The sequence below is a fragment of the Adelges cooleyi genome, unplaced genomic scaffold (assembly GCF_023614345.1).
Source record: "Adelges cooleyi isolate 19-005CV unplaced genomic scaffold, UGA_ACOO_1.1 ACOO_flye_CR_arks_rails_tigmint_CR_PRNA_30, whole genome shotgun sequence".
NCBI lineage: Eukaryota > Metazoa > Arthropoda > Insecta > Hemiptera > Adelgidae > Adelges > Adelges cooleyi.
In genome coordinates, this window is record NW_026095971.1 from 20,368,948 (window position 1) to 20,388,333 (window position 19,386).

Consider the following 19,386-nt stretch of genomic DNA (forward strand, 5'->3'; position numbering starts at 1 on the left):
GCAATACAGGTGAACCATGAAATTTTAAAGACCGTGTATTTGTCGGCGTTAGATGAACATTTTCATAGCTCAAGCTGAGTATCAAAATAATGCTTACGGAATTTTAAACGCGCACAAATGGTTTTTATTTAAACGATTACTACATTTTTCATTTATGTATACAGTGGAAACGCATATCGAACACACAAGTGTTTTTCTGAATAAAAAAATTGTGTTACTTTTGGCGTCGTTTTTGAAACACACATGAACCGATATGCGAAATTATTTAGCGACCTTAGTTTAGAGTAAAACATCTTATGTAGCCCGCAGCTGAGAGTTAGATTATTTAACAGTGTTACCGCCCGTTCTAGCCCCCCGGGCGATATATTAAATTAATAAGGGGGACTTAAAGGCTACTTAGACGTAGAAGTGCCTAGCCAACCGTTTTCCTGTGGGAATGCGTCTATTTTACCCTTATCGACGGCCGCTTTGTCTAGCCTAGCTAGCTAGCCGAGTAGGTCCGTTAAACTACTCCAGGCCATCTAGTCTCTTGCACCGCTAACAAAGCCAGTCCGTATCTGTCAAGTTCAGATACTACTGTTGTCAGTGTTCCAGTCCTGTATAGTGATCTTTCATTCCATGTTCCTGTCTTAAAGTCCTGAAGCTCCACAGTTCATCCGAGGCTTTTGTTGTGGTTGTTTCTTAACTATTGATTTTAGCGTATTGGGTTGTTGGCCCAATGACAACCCCCATTAATGGAGGGCCCAAAATGGTGGTGAAGATGCTCAGTGTAGTTATCTATGTAGGCACTTACTTACCTGACATCCTTCAGGCTACACCTCCACCTGGTTGACTGAGGTCCGCGGGGATGTCACAACTGTTACCCAAATAAAAAGGTACCCCAAGCGAGGATTGGAAAGTAAAAAAATCAAAATAGGCCGGTATTGCATTAAAATAATATGTTTAATTCTAAATACAAATTTATCATAATGTCAGTTTTTTTAATTTTGATGGGTTAGGCCACTGTTGCGTTCAACGCTTCAATAATTATTATATGTCTTAATTGGACGCTGCCCTTCGATGGAATACAAATAAACTAATACTTAATAACTGTCTTATATTTTCTCTGTAGTGGTCGTATAGTTTTAACATTTTGATGGAATTCAAAAAAGTATTTTTTATACGATGTACATCGTCGGTTATGTTTTATATTTTAGTTAAATAAGTTTATACTAAAGTAAATAAAAACAGAAACAATCTATCAAATTTATACACCTATGTCATGGTCTTGTCATTAATGACTTATTAGCCTAAAATGTGACCCCTAATTTGTTGTAAATTGTCTACCATCTTTTATGGTCACCGCCTTTTAAATATTTTGAAATTAAACGGAACACGAAGCAATGGACATTTTTAAAATTGATCAAACTTTTTTTATTGAACACTCAAACCAAATGTTTTCTTCATAGTTTAAAGATGGAATGAGTACAGTTAAATTTTCAAAAAAACAAAAATGTCTAACAATGATTTAACAATTTGTAAATGTCATTGAAAAATATTTAAGACGGCGACGACTTTAAATTGATGGGGAAAAAAAATTAGGTGCCTTATTTTAGGCCAAGACAAGCCGACAAATCCACTAGTTATCAAAATGCCACGGGGTGAGGCATATTATATACTTATAAGTATACAGGGTGATTCATTTATGGTTGGTCGCTTGTTTTTCCTTATAATAATCGCAATTTCGTCATATTTTACAATATTATAAAAATAGTAAACATTACCATTTTTTAAAAATTATTTCCTTTTAAACTCTTCTAAACTTTTAAAAACTCAAATAGTAACGTATGTATTACTATTTAAATTGAAAATATTTTTTTAGATAATAAGTAGATTGGTCTATATAACCGATTTTGGATAACTATTACTTTTGGAGTTATTAAACTTAATTTAGGACGGCAGGAAGGGTGGAGTGAAATATATTTTTTTTCTGCTAGCACTACGCTTTTGTAAAAAAATTCTGAGCTGTGAAAAAAAATTTAGAAGAGGTAAATGTTTAGTAATTTTATAATATTGTAAGTGAACAGCCACTAAAGTGTCTCTAATTATAAAAACTACAAAAATTCTACAATTTAACAGAATATGAGTGTCCTAATGAATCATTCAATATTTTAGTGTATTTCGATTTATCGAAAATATCAGAATAACATGTTTTTGTAATATTATACTTAAAGGTACACATGTACTAATATTGGCTGTTTGCTTTACAACGATTTATCATGTTGTTTTGATAATCGATACGCAAAAAGTAGCCAAAACAAATATAGCCAAATAACGACTGAAATGGTATAGCACTTTTCCTAAGGGTTAAAAAAGTTCCTTGAAGGTCGACTTTTTAATCTTAAACGTTAAAATAATATTATACACTTGATTAACTTTTTAATCAAAGAATATTTTGCCGAAAATTTAGAGCGATTTCTAACAGTTGATATTTTGATTCTTTTTCGATAGGTACTAATTACTTAGAGTAACAATAAGTATTGTGGAAAACAGTGAAATTTGTATAAGCAATCGGTGGCATTTGTTGACAGCTGTTATAAAAACTGGTCAATTTTGAGTAAGAAAGCAATATATGAAATAAACCTATTGTATTGTAATAATTGTATGCAATAATTATAGGCTTATTGTAGGTACATTATTGTCTGTTACAGTGCATTTATAAATATCTATTTATATTGTTAATATACAAAATATACTATTGGCGGCAATATACACATTAACAACAACATGTGTTTTTTCGAAAGTGATTTTATCAACCAGCAATTGTTTTTGTCTTGACTTCTTCCGTTTTTCTTCTAATTATTTTTATTAAAATGTTTGAATTTAACCAAAAATAAAGCAAATGCTTAGGTTTAAACAATATCATATAGCGCAGCGAACAAATTAATTCGATTCTCATGACTAAGGTTTGACTTAACAAATATGAGAAGGGGAAAGTGTGGAACTGTTGTTATCGATGATAAACCGGTTATTGCCAAGCAAACTTTTAGTGATTGAAAGGTATTGAAAGGTAGATCTAATATAGGGCTCTAGCATGTATAATTTTCTTAAAAAACTGTAGTTAAACTTTTTTATTAGGAAAAACCCCCCCACAAAAAAGGGTAAAATTACACTTTGACTGGAGTCAATTTCCAGGTTGCTATGTGTAAGTCACAACTAAACCATTTGCAATACTGATTGGAGATATTTCTACTATACTATTTTCTAACCTACAAAAACGTAACAGTATCACTTTGAAATTTTTATTTACACTGTACTGGATCCAATGAACATTTCATTCAAAGCGCTGTCGTCTAGTGGAAGATAAAAACCTCAAATTTAAGCCATCGTTGCACAATCAACTAGTTAATGTTGGTATGAAAACAGCTGATGTCAAGTCTTATAACTTATTACTGTTTTCTGTACCAGCTATTGAAATATTTTGTGACAAATGACAATTGATAGTTTGTCATCTACAAAGTAGGTTCTACGTTTTTGAATGCTTAATAATTGTTATATCTAATTTGACCATCGACCACCCTACAAATAAATATCTAACCACCTTCCAAATAAGCAAAGGTTAGGGCAAATTACACTGATTATACATGAGAATTTGCAAATAGTGTAACGACAAATTATTGATATCGATAAATAAATATTGAGTATGTATTGTGATCGTACAAAAAAATGTATCAACGCTCAGTGGCACCATTCTTGTTATTTTAGCTTCGATGCAAAGCGAGAAGGTATTGGTTTTACTCTGATGTGTGTTGTTTTTTTATCTGTATACACTGTAACTTTTTTAATACCGGACCAATTCCTTCGAGTAGCAACTCTATAAATCGCAAATTTCATCTAGTTGGTACTTTGGGGGAGTAAAAGTTGAAAAAGTTTAATTCTTCACAGACGAAAGTTAATAAAACAAAAAAAAAACCGTACTAGTTTTTAAGTTCGAACTTTTACTGGCTATAATTTCGAGAAAAAAAGTCGGATCGAGTTGAAATGTATAAGAAATAATTATTTGGTATGCCCGCGCACGTCAGCTGTGTCAAACTTAAACTATACCCATTTCCCACCCCCCTAGGGGGGGTACAAGTTTTTTGTTTTTCAGGGTTTTTAGCGGTAATTTTAAAACTTTTGGGTTGAAAATTTGCCAGTAGTTGGAACTCATATGTACCCATAATATATTAAACGGGAAAAAAATTCGGCACTACAGTTTTTTTTTTAATTGCCGGGAAACTGTGTTTTCGCAAATTTCGTATATTTTAACAAAAACACCTAAAATCTTAAAAAAAATTGATCAAATCATTAAAACAATTTTATGTATATCTATGCAGAATGATACTATTAGGTTTTGTGCTCAAGTACCACTTTTGACTTAAAGTTTACACAAATTCAATTTTTTTTTTTTTAACTAAAAACCCGGTGTACCAGATGTGAGAAACGAACAGTATAATATTTTATGCAGTATACCGCCTCAAAATGTATTTTTTATTACACAATTTTTTTAAAGGAAAACTAATGTTTTGTATATTGTTATACTGTTATTCATTTAAAGAGATTCGCGCTTGATTGTTTGAATTGTCTAATATTAGATAATCTGCTTCGTGCTAATTTTAATTTTTTAGTTTATCAACTTGTAGCTCTAATTTTGTATAAAATATTTCATTATTTTATTACTATGTACTATTACTATTAAGATAAATTTTAATAATAATTAAGTCATAAATGATAATATTTTATTTTATGACTAGATCAAATCTCGTGAACATTTAACATCATGATACTGCTCCTATGCTATTATTAAAAAAACAAAATTTTTAAAATCTCCATAAAAGGTTATTGTTAAATAACAGGCAACAGCCGACCGCTAGTGGCTATACACGTTAGTAATATTTAACTAATAAGTAATATATGTAGGGAAAATTTATTGTTTTCTCCATCACAGTACCAGTATACGATTTATTTTAATTTAAATGTAAGAAAATCGATTTTTCTTTAGAAAATAACAAGAAATTAATATACAGGATGAGGCAGTAAAACGGCGATTTTCTAATGTATTTAAATGGTAAAACCCGTTTCACTATCCCACCCTTTACATTTTAAGGATCTATGAAAAGGTTTTTTTAGTTGCATTTTATTTTGTACATTGTCAATCTAGTAAAATAGAAGTATAATATAGCTTTGAAATAATATAATCTATGAAGTATAAATAGTTTGTGTGAGATTGATTTAATGGAAGTATATAATACATAAATATTAATTTTATTGAGAATAAGCGATTATAATTTAAACTATGGAGTACAAACGATTGGAACATGAATCGTCGACCATTCCAACAAAATATAACAAGACATTGTATATGTGTTATTTGGTCCACTAAGTTTTTGCAAAAAAAAAAAAACCAGTACAGTGGGGTCGGTGCATAGTGGGGACTGAACATAGTTGGGTCGGGGCATATTGGGGATGGGGAGGTCACAGGTTTACAGGAATTTTTAAATCTGAAAGTGATAAAATCACTTTCAAAAAAACGCTTCGATGCAAATCGGTAGTTAGTATTTTCAAGCCAGTACAGTCCAAACCAAGCACAGTATAAACCAGCAAAGTTAGAAAGTTTTAAATGAAGGTTCTGTATTTACAAATGAGCATCAAAGCGTTTATTTGAAAGCGATTTTATTCAATTTTATCACTTTTATTTATAATAATTCTTGTAGACCTGTGACCTCTCCGTTTCCTCATTGCTTTGATTACATTATGCCAATACTCTACTGTACTAGTCCTCTCGGATAAAATCACTTTCAAATTAACGCTTTGATGCTCATTTTTAAGTACAAAACCTTCATTTAAAACTTTCTAACTTTGCTGGTTTATACTGTGCTTGGTTTGGACTGTACTGGCTTGAAAATACTAACTACCGATTTGCATCGAAGCGTTTTTTCGAAAGTGATTTTATCACTTTTAGATTTAAAAATTCCTGTAAATCTGTGACCTCCCCATCCCCAATATGCCCCGACCCAACTATGTTCCGTCCCCACTATGCACCGACCCCACTGTACTGGTTTTTTTACTATAGATATTAAAGATGCGTAGCATAAGTATGTATTTACCTTATAACGCAACCGTATGTGTTTTTGCAATTGTAAATAAGCAAACAATTTGCTACTCGACTGTATGAAATGAAAAAAATATCACAACACAATAGTCTTACACTAATCTACATTCAGTATACTTGTTCGTTTTGTCCAAAATTATTGAACTTTTTGGTGTTCGTGTTAAATACACAAACTTCATGATGAAAACGAGCATTTTCTTTATAACCTTTTCTATCCTGATTTCATATTATGCACAGGATGGTAAGTACTATGTTAATTATTCTAATCTTGTATAAGTGTTCTATTCAATAAAAAAAATTATATTTGGTGTTAATCAATATATTTTCAAAATTATTTTTTATTCCAGCATCATTATTCTTGCATACATACAAATGTTTCAATTTTAAACAAAACTAAACGCCAGAAAAATTTTTAAAATCCTGTTTTTTTTTATTGTTGATCAAGTATTCAATAACTTTTTACTTAATTAAAAATGTAATTCTCGTGTTCTTTTTTTTGGAATTTTTATATTGCTAACGGGTTGGGTTAAAATTTTGATAAGTATTAAGCATATATAAAAATGTTCAGGATACATTACACGTTGGATACCATGACTATACCAAATATACTGTATAGTGTACACACTGCGCTCTGGGGGACATAATAGGCATATTAATGTCGGGACTCGTGTACATGTGTTATATGGACATTTTTTTCTAAAAACCACTACAGATTTAAAAATAATGGTTTTATCCATTTCTTGTATGTTATCGAACATCTTAATAAGAATACAAAAAACATATACTATAATCTTTTTTTTAAATTACAAATATTGTTAGTTTTACATTATTCAATATTTCCTTATGGGAGACGTCTTAACGATTCAGAGTGGTATACTTATTTTATAGTCATTACATATTTCGTTTTAATACAATATTATATCATTGATCTTTTAGTGGTATGTCCGTTTGTGAAAACTGTGCCGACAAATCTAGGAAATGGCGACGTAGTTACCATAAAAGGCGATGGTAAGTATAATTAAGTAAATTCAAATACCGGCGGACCGATACAACACAAAATTAGCTTTTACAAATATAAATATGGTACAAACCAATTTTGATTAAACGCTTCCAACCGTGTCTGTGGATAGAAATACAGAAATCAATATAATATTAATATTGCGCATAAATTGTACATTAATCGTCTATTAGGCTTGATCGTAATAAATTTATGCCTTTGTTATCCATATGTGAACATCGTAGGTTAATAATAATTAACAATATAGTAAAATGATTTTAAAATACCTGTCGACTGTTGAGCCATGCACACTTAGCCACCTAGATTAGAAGGGGGGGGGGGGTGCTCTATGAAATTAAAGTTTGAAAAAATATTTGTAAGAAATTCATGTAAGTGCCACTCTAGAGTCTAGATATACCTTCGGTCTAATGTTCAGACATCAAGTACTAAAAATTAGAGCTAAAAAAATAAAAATTATGAAAACGTTATCATAACCCTTCTAAGGAAAAGGTATTATGATCTATAGGGTTGCTATATGAAAAAATCGGTTTTGCGGTTTAGAAGATAAACATTAGTCTTAACACTTCTTCAAAAACCAGTTAAGTGGGGTTGGGGCATAGTGGTGACTGGGAGGTCACAGGTTTACAGGAATTTTTAAATCTGAAAGTGATAAAATAACTTTCGAAAAACACTTCGATGCAAATCGGTAGTTAGTATGTTTAAGCCAGTACAGTCCAAACCAAGCACAGTGTAAGGCGTAAGCCAGCAAAGTTAGAAAATATTAAATTGAATCGGTCATTTCAAAAACGACATAAGTCACCGATTTTTCAAAAATTACTTTTTGTCAAATTTGATAATTATATGCTTAGCTACGTATTCTGTGTGAAAACTAAATTTGTCAAACTCATATTTAATACAAATGTTGAGTAAAAAATATTAAAATCACTGCAAAAACTAGTTATGATGTTATGAAGTTTTCACTAGCCACAGTGTCGTTTTTGAAATGACCGATTCAATTGAGTTGCTGTATTTACAAATAAGCACCAAAGCGTTAATTTGAAAATCATTTTATCAGAGAGCACTAGCACAGTAGAGTATAGGCATAATGAAATCAAAGCATTGAGGCGACGGAGAGGAATTATTATGAATAACAGTGATAAAATTGAATAAAATCACTTTTAAACAAAAGCATTGGTGCTTATTTACAGCACCTCAATAATTTAATACTTTCTAACTTTTCTGGTTTACACTGTGCTTGGTTTGGACTGTACTGGCTTGAAAATACTAACTACTGATTCGCATCGAAGCGTTTATTCGAAAGTGATTTTATCGGCGTTTTCCAAAGATAAACGACGATTACAGAAGATACACGATTTAATTATAAATACATATGAGTTCAAACTATTGACACATTTTCAATTTAATGGTCCTTAAATTACGGCTAAAAAAACAAAGAACCTTTTCCCCCTAGGGGTGCGGGAAATGTGTATAATTTGAATTTGATACGACTGATGACGTGTGCGGGTATAACAAATAAATATTCTTTATAAATTTCAACTCGATCCGACTCTTTTTCTCGAAATCATAGCCAGTAAAAGTTCCAACTTAAAACTCGTATGTTTTTTTTGTTTTTTCAATTTTTAACTATGAAAAAGTAAACTTTTCAACTTTTACCCCTCTCTCCCCAAGTACCAACAAGATGAAATTTGTGATTTATAAAGTTGCTTCTCGAAGGAATTGGTCCAGTGTTAATAAAGTTACAGTGTATACAGACAAAAAAAGCCCACATCATGGTAAACCCAGTACCTTCGCTTTGCACCGAAGCTAAAAACCATCATTGTAAAATTACTACTTTCTCAGCTACACATAAAAACTATTATAAGAAAATTCCTCTTACCCCAGTCTATTGGTTTGATCTGTTTATATAAACAATATTTTATATTTAACTATGAGTTGTTATAATATAATATTGTACAACTATTTACTATTATATTAATAAAACAATTTCTCAAACTTGTGTTTTTTTTTTATTTCAGCAAACTCCAAACAATATATTATGATTACTGAGAGTAAGCTCTATGATAATATACACTACTTAGACAAAATATTAAATAATAATATACTTTTTGTACCATTATAGACACTCAAATGCCGGTAAAGAAAGGTAATTTATATTTGTCTTTATTATAAAATCTGTTATACATCTAAAACATTATTTATTCTTTTTTATATATTTATAAAACAGAATAAATTACATATTCTATTATAGTATTAAAAATACACTGATACATGTTTTCTTAACAGAGATCGTTGAATATCTGAGTTTAGAGTAAGTAATTTAATGTAAAATAATGAAATTATTTAATTTTTAATTTTATGAAAAATAATAAAGTTTTGGAATACTGGTATTGTATAACATAGATGGACAATTAAATTTTACTAAATGGACTTGATCACAATATCTACTTATAAAAATACAAAAAGCTATTAACGATTGTTTTTTTGTATTATTTTGCCATATATTAATAATATTGCAATAATTAATTATTTATAGTGATTCTGATTACTTGGAAAACGTTAGGCAACTTATTAAAGATAAATTATTGGAGGAATCGACACTAGGTAAGTCCTTTAGTATAGTAATTTAAACCGGAATAAATCAGATATTGTATAATAATGTTATAAAATATATACTGATACATTTCTGTTTACAGATTATGCTAAAAACCGTCTCTTGTAAGTAATAATATTAAACAATTAAATTATTTTATTTTTGATTTTATGCACAATAATTAGGTTTTAGGATTTTTAGTACTATGTAGCATAGGTGCCCAATCAAATATAACTAATTGGAATTGATAACAATATTATATACTTTTACAAATATAGCACGTTATACGTTTATTATTATTATTATTTTATGGAATTGTTTTGCCATTATCAATTGATACAGCACTGCCAATTTTCCCCAAAAACTGATTTTTGGAATTCATGTTTAAGGCTTAGTTTTGATTCAATGGTTATGCAAACTATATTTAGTCTATAAAACTAAATATATTATGCACATTTTTTTTAAACGCAATACAATTTCTTTGATTGCCAATTTTTACATCAAGTAGCATGTTTTTATGGTTTTTAATAATTAATTATTTATTGATTTATAGGGTTTTAAGTGACGATGACTTCCATACAAAAAAGTAACTTAACTTGAATTAATGAAATTATTTTATTTTTAGTTTTATGAATAATAATAGAGTTTTAAAATTCTAGTATTACATAAATATTATATAACATAAATGGTCATTTAAATATCACTAAATGGACTTGATAACAATATTTACTTTTAAAAAATAAATAAATAAAAAAAAACTTTTTTAAAAACATGCTTTTCTAAAAAAAAAAATAGTAAAAAGCAAACCAAAAAGTAAAAAATAATTTTATTACAAGAATAATTTACCAATCAATTGTAGCATATTTTATTTAAAATCTCAATTACTTTGAAAATAACCAAAAATTAACTACAATTTTAAATAATGTTAAACGTCTTTAATTTTTAACTAAAACAAAAGCCTGGGCCCTATTCACCAATGTCCCTAATAAATGTATTATTATCAGATAATGTTTTATATTGTAAGTTCTTTTGTAATTTAAATTTAGTTTAATATTTGTGTGTGACACATACATTTCATAATACTTAACGCAATGAACTTGGACATTGTTGAATAGGGCCCACGCTTTTCTTTTTAGGCAAAAATTAAAGATGTTTAACATTATTTAAAATTGTAGTTAATTTTCGGTTGTTTTCGAAGAAATTGACATTTTAAATAAAATATCCTAGAAGTGATTGGTAAATATTGTTCTTGTAATAAAATTATTTTTTACTTTTTAGTTCCCTCTTTACTATTTTTTTTTAGAAAAGCATGTTTTTAAAAAAGTTTTTTTTTGTTTATTTGTTTTATTTTTTACTTTTTAGTCCTATTAAAGGTACTTAATAATTGGTGAATAGATTACTAAATTCATTTTGGAAGATTTAGAAAAAAATGAAATTTTAGTGAAATGACCCAATATGATTACAGGATATTGTATTATCATCCAAGATGATTGTATACGCCAAGTTTCAGCAATTAAATATCACTAAATGGATATGATCACAATATCTACTTATAAAAATACAAAATGCTATTAACGATTGTTATTTTTATTTTTTTGTATTATTTCACCCTATATTATTAACAATAAATAAATTAATGATTTATAGAGCTTCTGATAACTTGGACAATGTTAAGCAGTTTGTTGAAGGTAAATCGAAACAAGGTAGGTCCTTTAGTAAAGTAATTTAAACCAAAATAAATCACATATTGTGTAATAATGTTAAAAAATATATACTGATACATTTTTGTTTACAGCTTTTGCTGAAGGACGTCATGCGTAAGTAATAATATTAAATAATTATATGATTTTATTAACAATAATTAGGTTTTAGGAATTTTAGAAATATTTAGCATAGGTGCCCAATCAAATATATCGAAATGGACTTGATAATAATTTATACTTTTAAAAATACAGCATCCTATGCAATTATTATTATTATTATTATTTTTTTATTATTGTTTTGTTATCCATTTAATACAGCACTACCAATTTTCTCCGAATAATGATTTTTTAAAAATAATTATTAATTTTTAAGGCTTAGTTTTGGTTCAATGGTCTAGCAAACTAGATTTAACGTGTAAAACTAAAAATATTATGCACGTCTTTTTTTTAACACAATATAATTTTTTATGATTTGACAACTTTGAAAACAAGTAGCATCTTTTTATTTTTTTTTTTATAAGAAATTATTTATTGATTTACAGTGCAGCAAAAAGCCCCAAAGAAACTTCTGTAAGAACGAGTAAGGAATGGGAAATATTTGAATGAAATAAACACTCTGAGTAGTTTGTCACATTTTTTTTCTTTAAAAAATATTACCTAAACATGATTGATGTATGTTACATAATTTTTTCCAAAAGTAAAATAAATAATTATAATATTATTTAATCGACGTGAACATTATTATTTTTTTATTTTCTGATCTGTGTTTAAACCTCCTGGTCAAATCAGAACTCAACTCAGGAATTGGTTAACATGATATTATAGAAAGTAAATTAATTATTATAGAATATGTAGAAAGTAAATTGTTTATGGCGAACCTTAGAGTGTAAGAAAATTATATTTTAGATCTCCCATCCTAAAAATGAGGTAGTTATTGTTTTTTCACAAAAACTAAATAGCTATGTAGAAACAATTATGTGTTATTAAAATGTAAAGTAAATCACAATTTATAGTATCACCCAGGTGACATTATATAAACAAAATTACCATCTATTTTGAAAATGTCTATGTATCGGTAACGAATCATTGTGATGAAACTAGTTGTACAGATTTATATACCTACATATATTTGTGTTGGAAATTTAACTTGACTTGAAATTTGTACTCACAATTCTTTGGACAGCATTCTTTTTCATGTGTTTTGACCTACAATATCTCATAATCAGCTAAACTGATTATTTTTAATTGCAAGTCTATATATAAAAAATCATTACTTAAAGGCACTCTATTAGGCAAGAAGTATAAAAGTTTAGGTCTTAAATGGATCTTTTATTGTACCTATCTATAGCTTGTTTAACACATTTTAAGTTTGCAAGTACCAATTGCAGGAATCGCTTTAGCATGTTCATAGAATAAGATTATTGTTATTCGTTTGTTACTATTTGACTCATTCATTTTCAGTTTTAAAAAATGTTTTCTGACATTATATTCATTAATATAATAACATACATGATGAAATTGTATACTATAAAGATGTATTGTCTTGGGTGTTGAAATTAATTTTTCAAGTCAACTACAAGACACCACCTACACAGCTTTGGCCAACTTTATGAATTAAACTTATAATTATTTAAAAAAATATCTTTCTTTGAAAAAATAATTTAAAAGGTGTCTTTAAAAGGAACTTCAATTAAAACATTTTGGCAAAATCGGCCACTCCGGTATTCCGGTTAATTCTTTCAAAACACAAACCTTCAACATCCTTTTACCACCTCGGCTAATAACAATTGGGTGGTATAATAATAAATGTATACAATGACAAATATTAATTATAATAGTTTATTGGATAATACAATAATTCTACTGATATTATGAACATTTAGTAAATAAAACAACGTTTTTAACTAAAATACAAGCAAAATTAATATAATACGCAATGAAATTTTTACTCTCCGTCTGAAACAAATGATTCTACTATATTTTCTTTGCTGTGTGTCCACTCCGTGAATATGTGAGTTTCTGGGTTTTCGAAAAATATTTTATAACAGTTTCGTACAACGTCAAATGATTGATCTCGAAATGTCTTTGTCAGTGTTTCAGTCCATTGTATATTTTCGTTATTTACCCAACTATTCTCGGCCACAGTTAAAGTTATAATGCAATAAACTTTATGTGCACATCGATATTTATGTTTGAACTGATAATACGGTGTACCCTCGATTAACGTGATCAATGCACATTTCATGCTTTCGCCATTCACGCACATTTGGACGTTTTCTGGAACCACACAACATAATGAATTAATAGAATAAAAAAAAATCGTTAAATACTACAAAATCACGACGAAAAGCCATAATAAAATCAAAAATAGTTATTCTGCCTTTCTTTTTGCTTACACATATTGTTTATGCATTGGTTAAGTTATATGCTAAACTTTGCAATTTTAAAGTACTTAGCAATAAATATTATAAAAAACGCTTACTCATACTGTCATTGAGCGTATAGAAGATTGCTGAGTTTATAAGATTTCTTCTCTTCATCACAGCTGTGTTATAGGAACCTGTGACTATAATATTAAATATTAATATAATAGTACATTTATTTGTATCATTGACGTTACACAATAAAATATAAACTAGAATTTTGAGCTTTTGTAATTGACCATTATAAATATAATCTGTAGTATATTTCAAGAACACTGTTTAACTATACTGTTTTTGCATATAATACCTTTATTGTTCTGGAGAAAACAATTCTTTGAAATATTGGTATAGACTATAGACCATATTTCTTTATATTCTTTAATTAAATTTGTTTAATTAATACCGTTATCAAACGTAAACCAACCAACATCTCGTCTAATATACTCAGATAGTAACAATAATTACAATATATATCTTGTTATACTTACCCAATGATGATCCGGGTCGGTCTAACCCTGTCATAAAATTTAATACAATAATAAATACATTATCGTTACAAATTATAACTATTAATAAAGTTTTTAGTATACGTGTGAGATAAAAATTAGCTTGCTATTTTGGAGCTACTAAAAGAACAGTTATGTAGGGTTTTGAAAAGTATTATAAATAAAAATAAAATTTACTGAAAGAATCACACATTTAATACACTGTAGAATTGGATGATAATTTATAAGTAACCTAAAGACATAAAACATCGAAAGTCTTGACTGCCGTTTTCTATTAAACAAATTTTGTTAATATATTAACAGTTACCTAGGGGTTTTTCCAATCTCACTTCATTGTTGAATATTGTATTAAATACCAGATCTATAATCAAATCATTATATTTCCATTAAAATTTGCTATTACATGCAAAATTTCGCGGCCTACCTTTTTATTATTACTAAAAATTAATTGTGTTAGCTAAAAATATCAAGTGCTGTATAGGCAATATTCAAGAAAAAACAGGTTTTTAATAAATGTAAACTTGCCAATTAATTTGTGTAAAGTTTTATTTAAATATTTTTTTCCATGACCAAAAGCCATTTTTGTTTATTTTAGACGAAAAAGACAGACAACATTTTGATTACATAAAATGGTCCCCCATTTCAATTCTGTAGAATGATTCGAGTTCTTTGGCTACTTTGTATGGTATGTAGGAAGCCGATTTCCAATTGCAAATTTCAATTTTTTGTATTTAAACAAATTTAATTTGCAATTTTCCTGATTTTAAATCACTATTTTTTACATAAAAAAAAGCAAAAAATCTGTTATATCCTACATAACCTAGGAAAGTTGTCAAAGAACTGGCATATCTTTACAGAATTAATACCGGACCATCTATAGTAGAGTTAAATTTTGTCTAGCTTTTTGGATTGAATTAACTTTTAATCGTTAAAAAAATTAAAATCACAAATAAATATCATTAATATATATGTTATTGATTATTATTTAAATCATTACCGTTTGAATCCATTCCATCAAAAACCGGATTACCTAAAATATATATTACATATATTAAAAGAGCTGTTAGATCTCCTATTGTTTAAGCTATCGAAAAAAATGCGTTTAATCAAAATATTGTTTTACTTTCATATTTTTTGTTAATGTTTTACTTATTTAACTATAGTATGAAAAAAAACAATGTAAATTCATTCAACAAACTACATGACCGGAGAATGTGTTTATGCGATTATTTGTTTAGCTATAAATTATCATGACTTCTTATGATGTTGTTAATAACAACTTGTTATAATTTATAACGAATATTTTAAACTATAACGATAATAATACTTGAAGAAATTAAATATTATAGTATTTAATTTTAAGCTTAAATTCATAACATTATATTATTTTCATAATATCAAACATTTGTGTTATTAAATAAATTATATTTAATAATTGGGTGTGAATTTAAATTGTTAATAAAAACAAGTAGTGGCGTATGAATAAATATCTTTTCAATGATTACAATAAATAGTATTTCTTTAACGACATTGTAGAACAAAATTGGGCTTATAGACATTTAGTTTATTTTACACACATTATTATTGTATGATGATAAATAATTGTATTTAACATTAAATATATAGTAAAAAATGATATAAAGTTGTTAGTAAATGTGTGAGATAAAAATAACCTTACTTCTTGTAGTTACTAAAATAACAGTTTTTTTAAGGTTTAGTTAAGTCGATGAGTATGAAAAATAAAAAAATTATTTTACTGGAATAATAACACTTTCAATACACCGTAGAATGAGAGTGTAAGTAAACGAAAAACATAAAACATTAAAAGTCTTGGCTACTATTTTCTATTAGACACAATATATTAACATTCACCTAGGATTGCACTTATTTCCCTTTGAATTATCTGTTCATTTTCGTATATTTTAGTATATACCGGACCTGTAATGAAAACATTATATTTCCATTAAAATGTTTTATTACATGTAAAATGTTTGGGCCTACCTAGTATTATTATTATTAGTACAAATAAATTGTTTTATCTAAAAATTAAAACTCATTTGTGTAATAATAATTAAATGAAAATAATAACCGGCCAACGATAGCCAACTGTAATACAAAATAAAATGTACACAATCGTGATGCTTTATAAGTATTATTAGTTATTTAAAAACTTTTTTTTTTTTTAGTTAAGTAATGATAATTGAATTAACTTTAAATCGTTGAAAGTATTATTATCGAAAAATATATACCACAAATCAATTTCCTTAATATAGTTGTTATTGTTAATTATTTCAAAATTACCGTTTGCTTTTTGGCCTTTCAACAACTTATCATCTAAAAAATATATTATATTAAAAGCAGTATCACATGTCCTATTATTTGAGCGTTCAATAAAAGCCATTTTTATCGAAATGTTAAAATAAAAATAAATATTTTATTGTAGCAATTTTGTTTTTAAATAAAATAAAAAAAGTAAGCATGACCTCCGCTGCACGGGAGTACATAAGAACTTGGATATGTTGTAATATACAAGTATATGATGTTGTAATATCTAATCTTTTATTTCTTATCTCTATATTTTCTCTCTTATCTCTTAACTCTAATTATTTATCACTAATCTCCTCCTCCCCACCTCCGCTGACTTGCCGAATTAAATGCGATTATTACCTAACTGAAAAACAACCCCAACTTAGTGAAAACAAAATCGCCTGAAGGTATAAAACGTATTATAGTTTACCTGGCGGATAAAATAATGCAGCAGCTCCATCTGAAATAAAATATAAATAATTTGCTTGTTAAAAGAAATCTATGATGCTGCGGATTTTGTGAACGTTTAATAAATCAATACAAATTTAACGTTTCCTTGGACATATTTTATTGATCCGTTAAATGCACTAATAAAAATTATCGGTAACCAATGGAAAATCTATACCCTACATAATATTATATTGTAAACACAACTGTACTTAAAACAAAAATAATAATATACACATAACAATACCGTAACCATGTTTCAATACAAGTTGTTTAACCAGTTTGGCATTTTGATCTGAAATCAAAGTGAACAAAACAAAATTATGATTGATTTCGTTAAATAATGTTTAGTAATAACTTTTCAACATTAAATAAACACAACATAGTCAGTATAATTTCCAATAAGGTAATTGTATCGTGCTAAAATCAAGTATAAAAGTAAGTTCTATTTAAGTAATTGTACTGCACTGGGTTATTACATAATATATTACTTAAAAACAACAGCTAATAATAAGCCACATGATCAAAGATGTCTGTAGTATAAAAAAATGTATAATACCAGTGTGTTTATTTATCACTTTCAAGTAGTATTGGTATATTAGTTTTTAACTAAATATATTCAGTTAAACTATACTATTATTTTGAAACTATAGTATTAAAGTAACGGTCAAAACTATATATTTAATTAATTAATAAAACAACGTGTTTTTAGATATCATTTTCACGCATACAGTTATCTCCTATTAGGTTAGATGATTGCAAAGTAATTGATAGTTGTGATAAATACATCTATCAAAATTATTTATGACCTAGTATTTAGTAACCGCCATGTTCTATTTGTAAAAGAATTTCCATTGTTATGTAAATTTAATAATTTAGTATAAAATCAGAAAATATTATTATACACCACAGATGGCCACATGGTATTTTTTGAAAATCCATCTTAAAAATATAATGATAGTCATTCAACGTATGAAAATGAACTCATACTATATTTTATGTCACATTACGGATTAGATATAAAATATTTTCAACTAATTAATATTAATGCAGAAAATGTATTAAAATAACAGCTGGAAACCCTAAACATAATTAAATAAGTTTCTGCCTCGACACATAAAGAGTATGGCGTCTTTAAGAGTTTACACTATGCCAATTTTTTAAAATTTATTATCAATGCCTAAATGTCATGTATTTTTCGTAAAATTTCTTTTCCGTTTAATTTTAATTTACTATATTGTTAACTATAGAAATACTCACCGCCAAACAATATCGAAATCAAATGGTCTAAAAAGAAAACAAATTTTACATAATTAGCAAAAACATTATACAGTGAGATCAAAGCGATCATAACAAATGTACATTTAGTTTTTTTTTGGATTTAAAGGGATTGCATGTAGTAAATAACTTTTAGACAATTAAAGACAGGCAAAATATCGTAACGTTACAGACTGCTAAAATAACTAAAAAAAAAAAAAATAACTCACTGGTAATATAAATCTGTTTGCGGCATTCTGAAACAATTTTAATAATATCTTAATTTTGTAAAATATAAAGTTATCACGAGAAATATTAATATTATAACTATTGAAAAACTTAATATTATATCTGACAGTTAAATTAAATAAAAAAAACATTAAAATAAGCATACCTTTTCGCGTTAGGTTACATTTTACATCGTTTATAACGACGCAAATAGTTAACACAAACAAACATAGAACTTGTAGCTTATAATTGTTAGTCATTTTCAATGGATATCTAAAAAGTAAACAGATGAATGTCGATTTCAATAGTAAAACGTAGGTTAGGTAATTGAATCGGGTCATACAAACTGTGTACTGAGTATACTTGCGGATTTCGATTTATCTTATTGCAAAACCCTGATTTGAGATAATGTTTCTAACTGTAGTGTATTTAAAAAAATATTTTCAACAGTTTAGCTTCTAATATTACCTGTTAGCTTGTCGTATTGTCTGTTTTGTATACCACACTGAAATGATAAATAAGACGGGTCGGTGCTGTGAGCCGTTTTGTAATGTAAAGTAACGCCTATATGTCAGTCGGTATGTTCTTTCTAAACAAACAGCCGAGTTAATAATTTTTAACGGTTGCATGATATGTTGTTGTCGGGATATTATCTGAAAAGGTTTGGGCACAGAAAAATGAAATAACAATAAAAAAAAAATTGGCAGTAATCTCAAAAAAAATTGTAATTATACTAATAGTGATAATATCAAAAAAAAAATGCTAACATTCGACTTT

General features: G+C 27.7%; 2 protein-coding genes across 5 annotated transcripts in view; one reads left to right on the forward strand and one right to left on the reverse strand.

Moving 5' to 3' along the window:
- Positions 1 to 12,177, forward strand: part of LOC126838850 (uncharacterized) — a 42,006-nt gene extending 29,829 nt beyond the window's left edge. The window contains exons 1-11 of one of the 4 annotated variants that reach the window (XM_050573603.1): positions 6,197 to 6,371; positions 7,067 to 7,138; positions 9,164 to 9,196; positions 9,268 to 9,291; positions 9,432 to 9,456; positions 9,682 to 9,749; positions 9,842 to 9,863; positions 10,292 to 10,324; positions 11,386 to 11,426; positions 11,534 to 11,555; positions 11,984 to 12,177. In XM_050573603.1, coding sequence (XP_050429560.1) covers positions 6,308 to 6,371; positions 7,067 to 7,138; positions 9,164 to 9,196; positions 9,268 to 9,291; positions 9,432 to 9,456; positions 9,682 to 9,749; positions 9,842 to 9,863; positions 10,292 to 10,324; positions 11,386 to 11,426; positions 11,534 to 11,555; positions 11,984 to 12,047 — 468 coding nt within the window. In that variant the 5' untranslated portion in view covers positions 6,197 to 6,307 and the 3' untranslated portion in view covers positions 12,048 to 12,177. Of the gene's footprint in view, positions 1 to 6,196; positions 6,372 to 7,066; positions 7,139 to 9,163; positions 9,197 to 9,267; positions 9,292 to 9,431; positions 9,457 to 9,681; positions 9,750 to 9,841; positions 9,864 to 10,291; positions 10,325 to 11,385; positions 11,442 to 11,533; positions 11,556 to 11,983 lie in introns of those variants that run through there. The other 3 variants (XM_050573602.1, XM_050573600.1, XM_050573601.1) reach the window with 3 other exon arrangements.
- Positions 12,178 to 13,378: 1,201 nt separating this feature from the next.
- On the reverse strand, positions 13,379 to 18,867 carry LOC126838790 (uncharacterized). Its single transcript, XM_050573497.1, has 12 exons — positions 18,776 to 18,867; positions 18,612 to 18,638; positions 18,385 to 18,411; positions 17,372 to 17,419; positions 17,108 to 17,137; positions 16,672 to 16,704; positions 16,243 to 16,308; positions 15,368 to 15,400; positions 14,678 to 14,731; positions 14,353 to 14,379; positions 13,924 to 14,007; positions 13,379 to 13,718 (listed from the first exon to the last, which is right to left on the reverse strand). Exons 8-12 carry the CDS (start codon positions 15,378 to 15,380, stop codon positions 13,387 to 13,389), a joined length of 510 nt encoding a protein of 169 aa, XP_050429454.1. The 5' UTR covers positions 15,381 to 15,400; positions 16,243 to 16,308; positions 16,672 to 16,704; positions 17,108 to 17,137; positions 17,372 to 17,419; positions 18,385 to 18,411; positions 18,612 to 18,638; positions 18,776 to 18,867; the 3' UTR covers positions 13,379 to 13,386.
- Between the last annotated feature and the right edge of the window lie 519 nt (positions 18,868 to 19,386).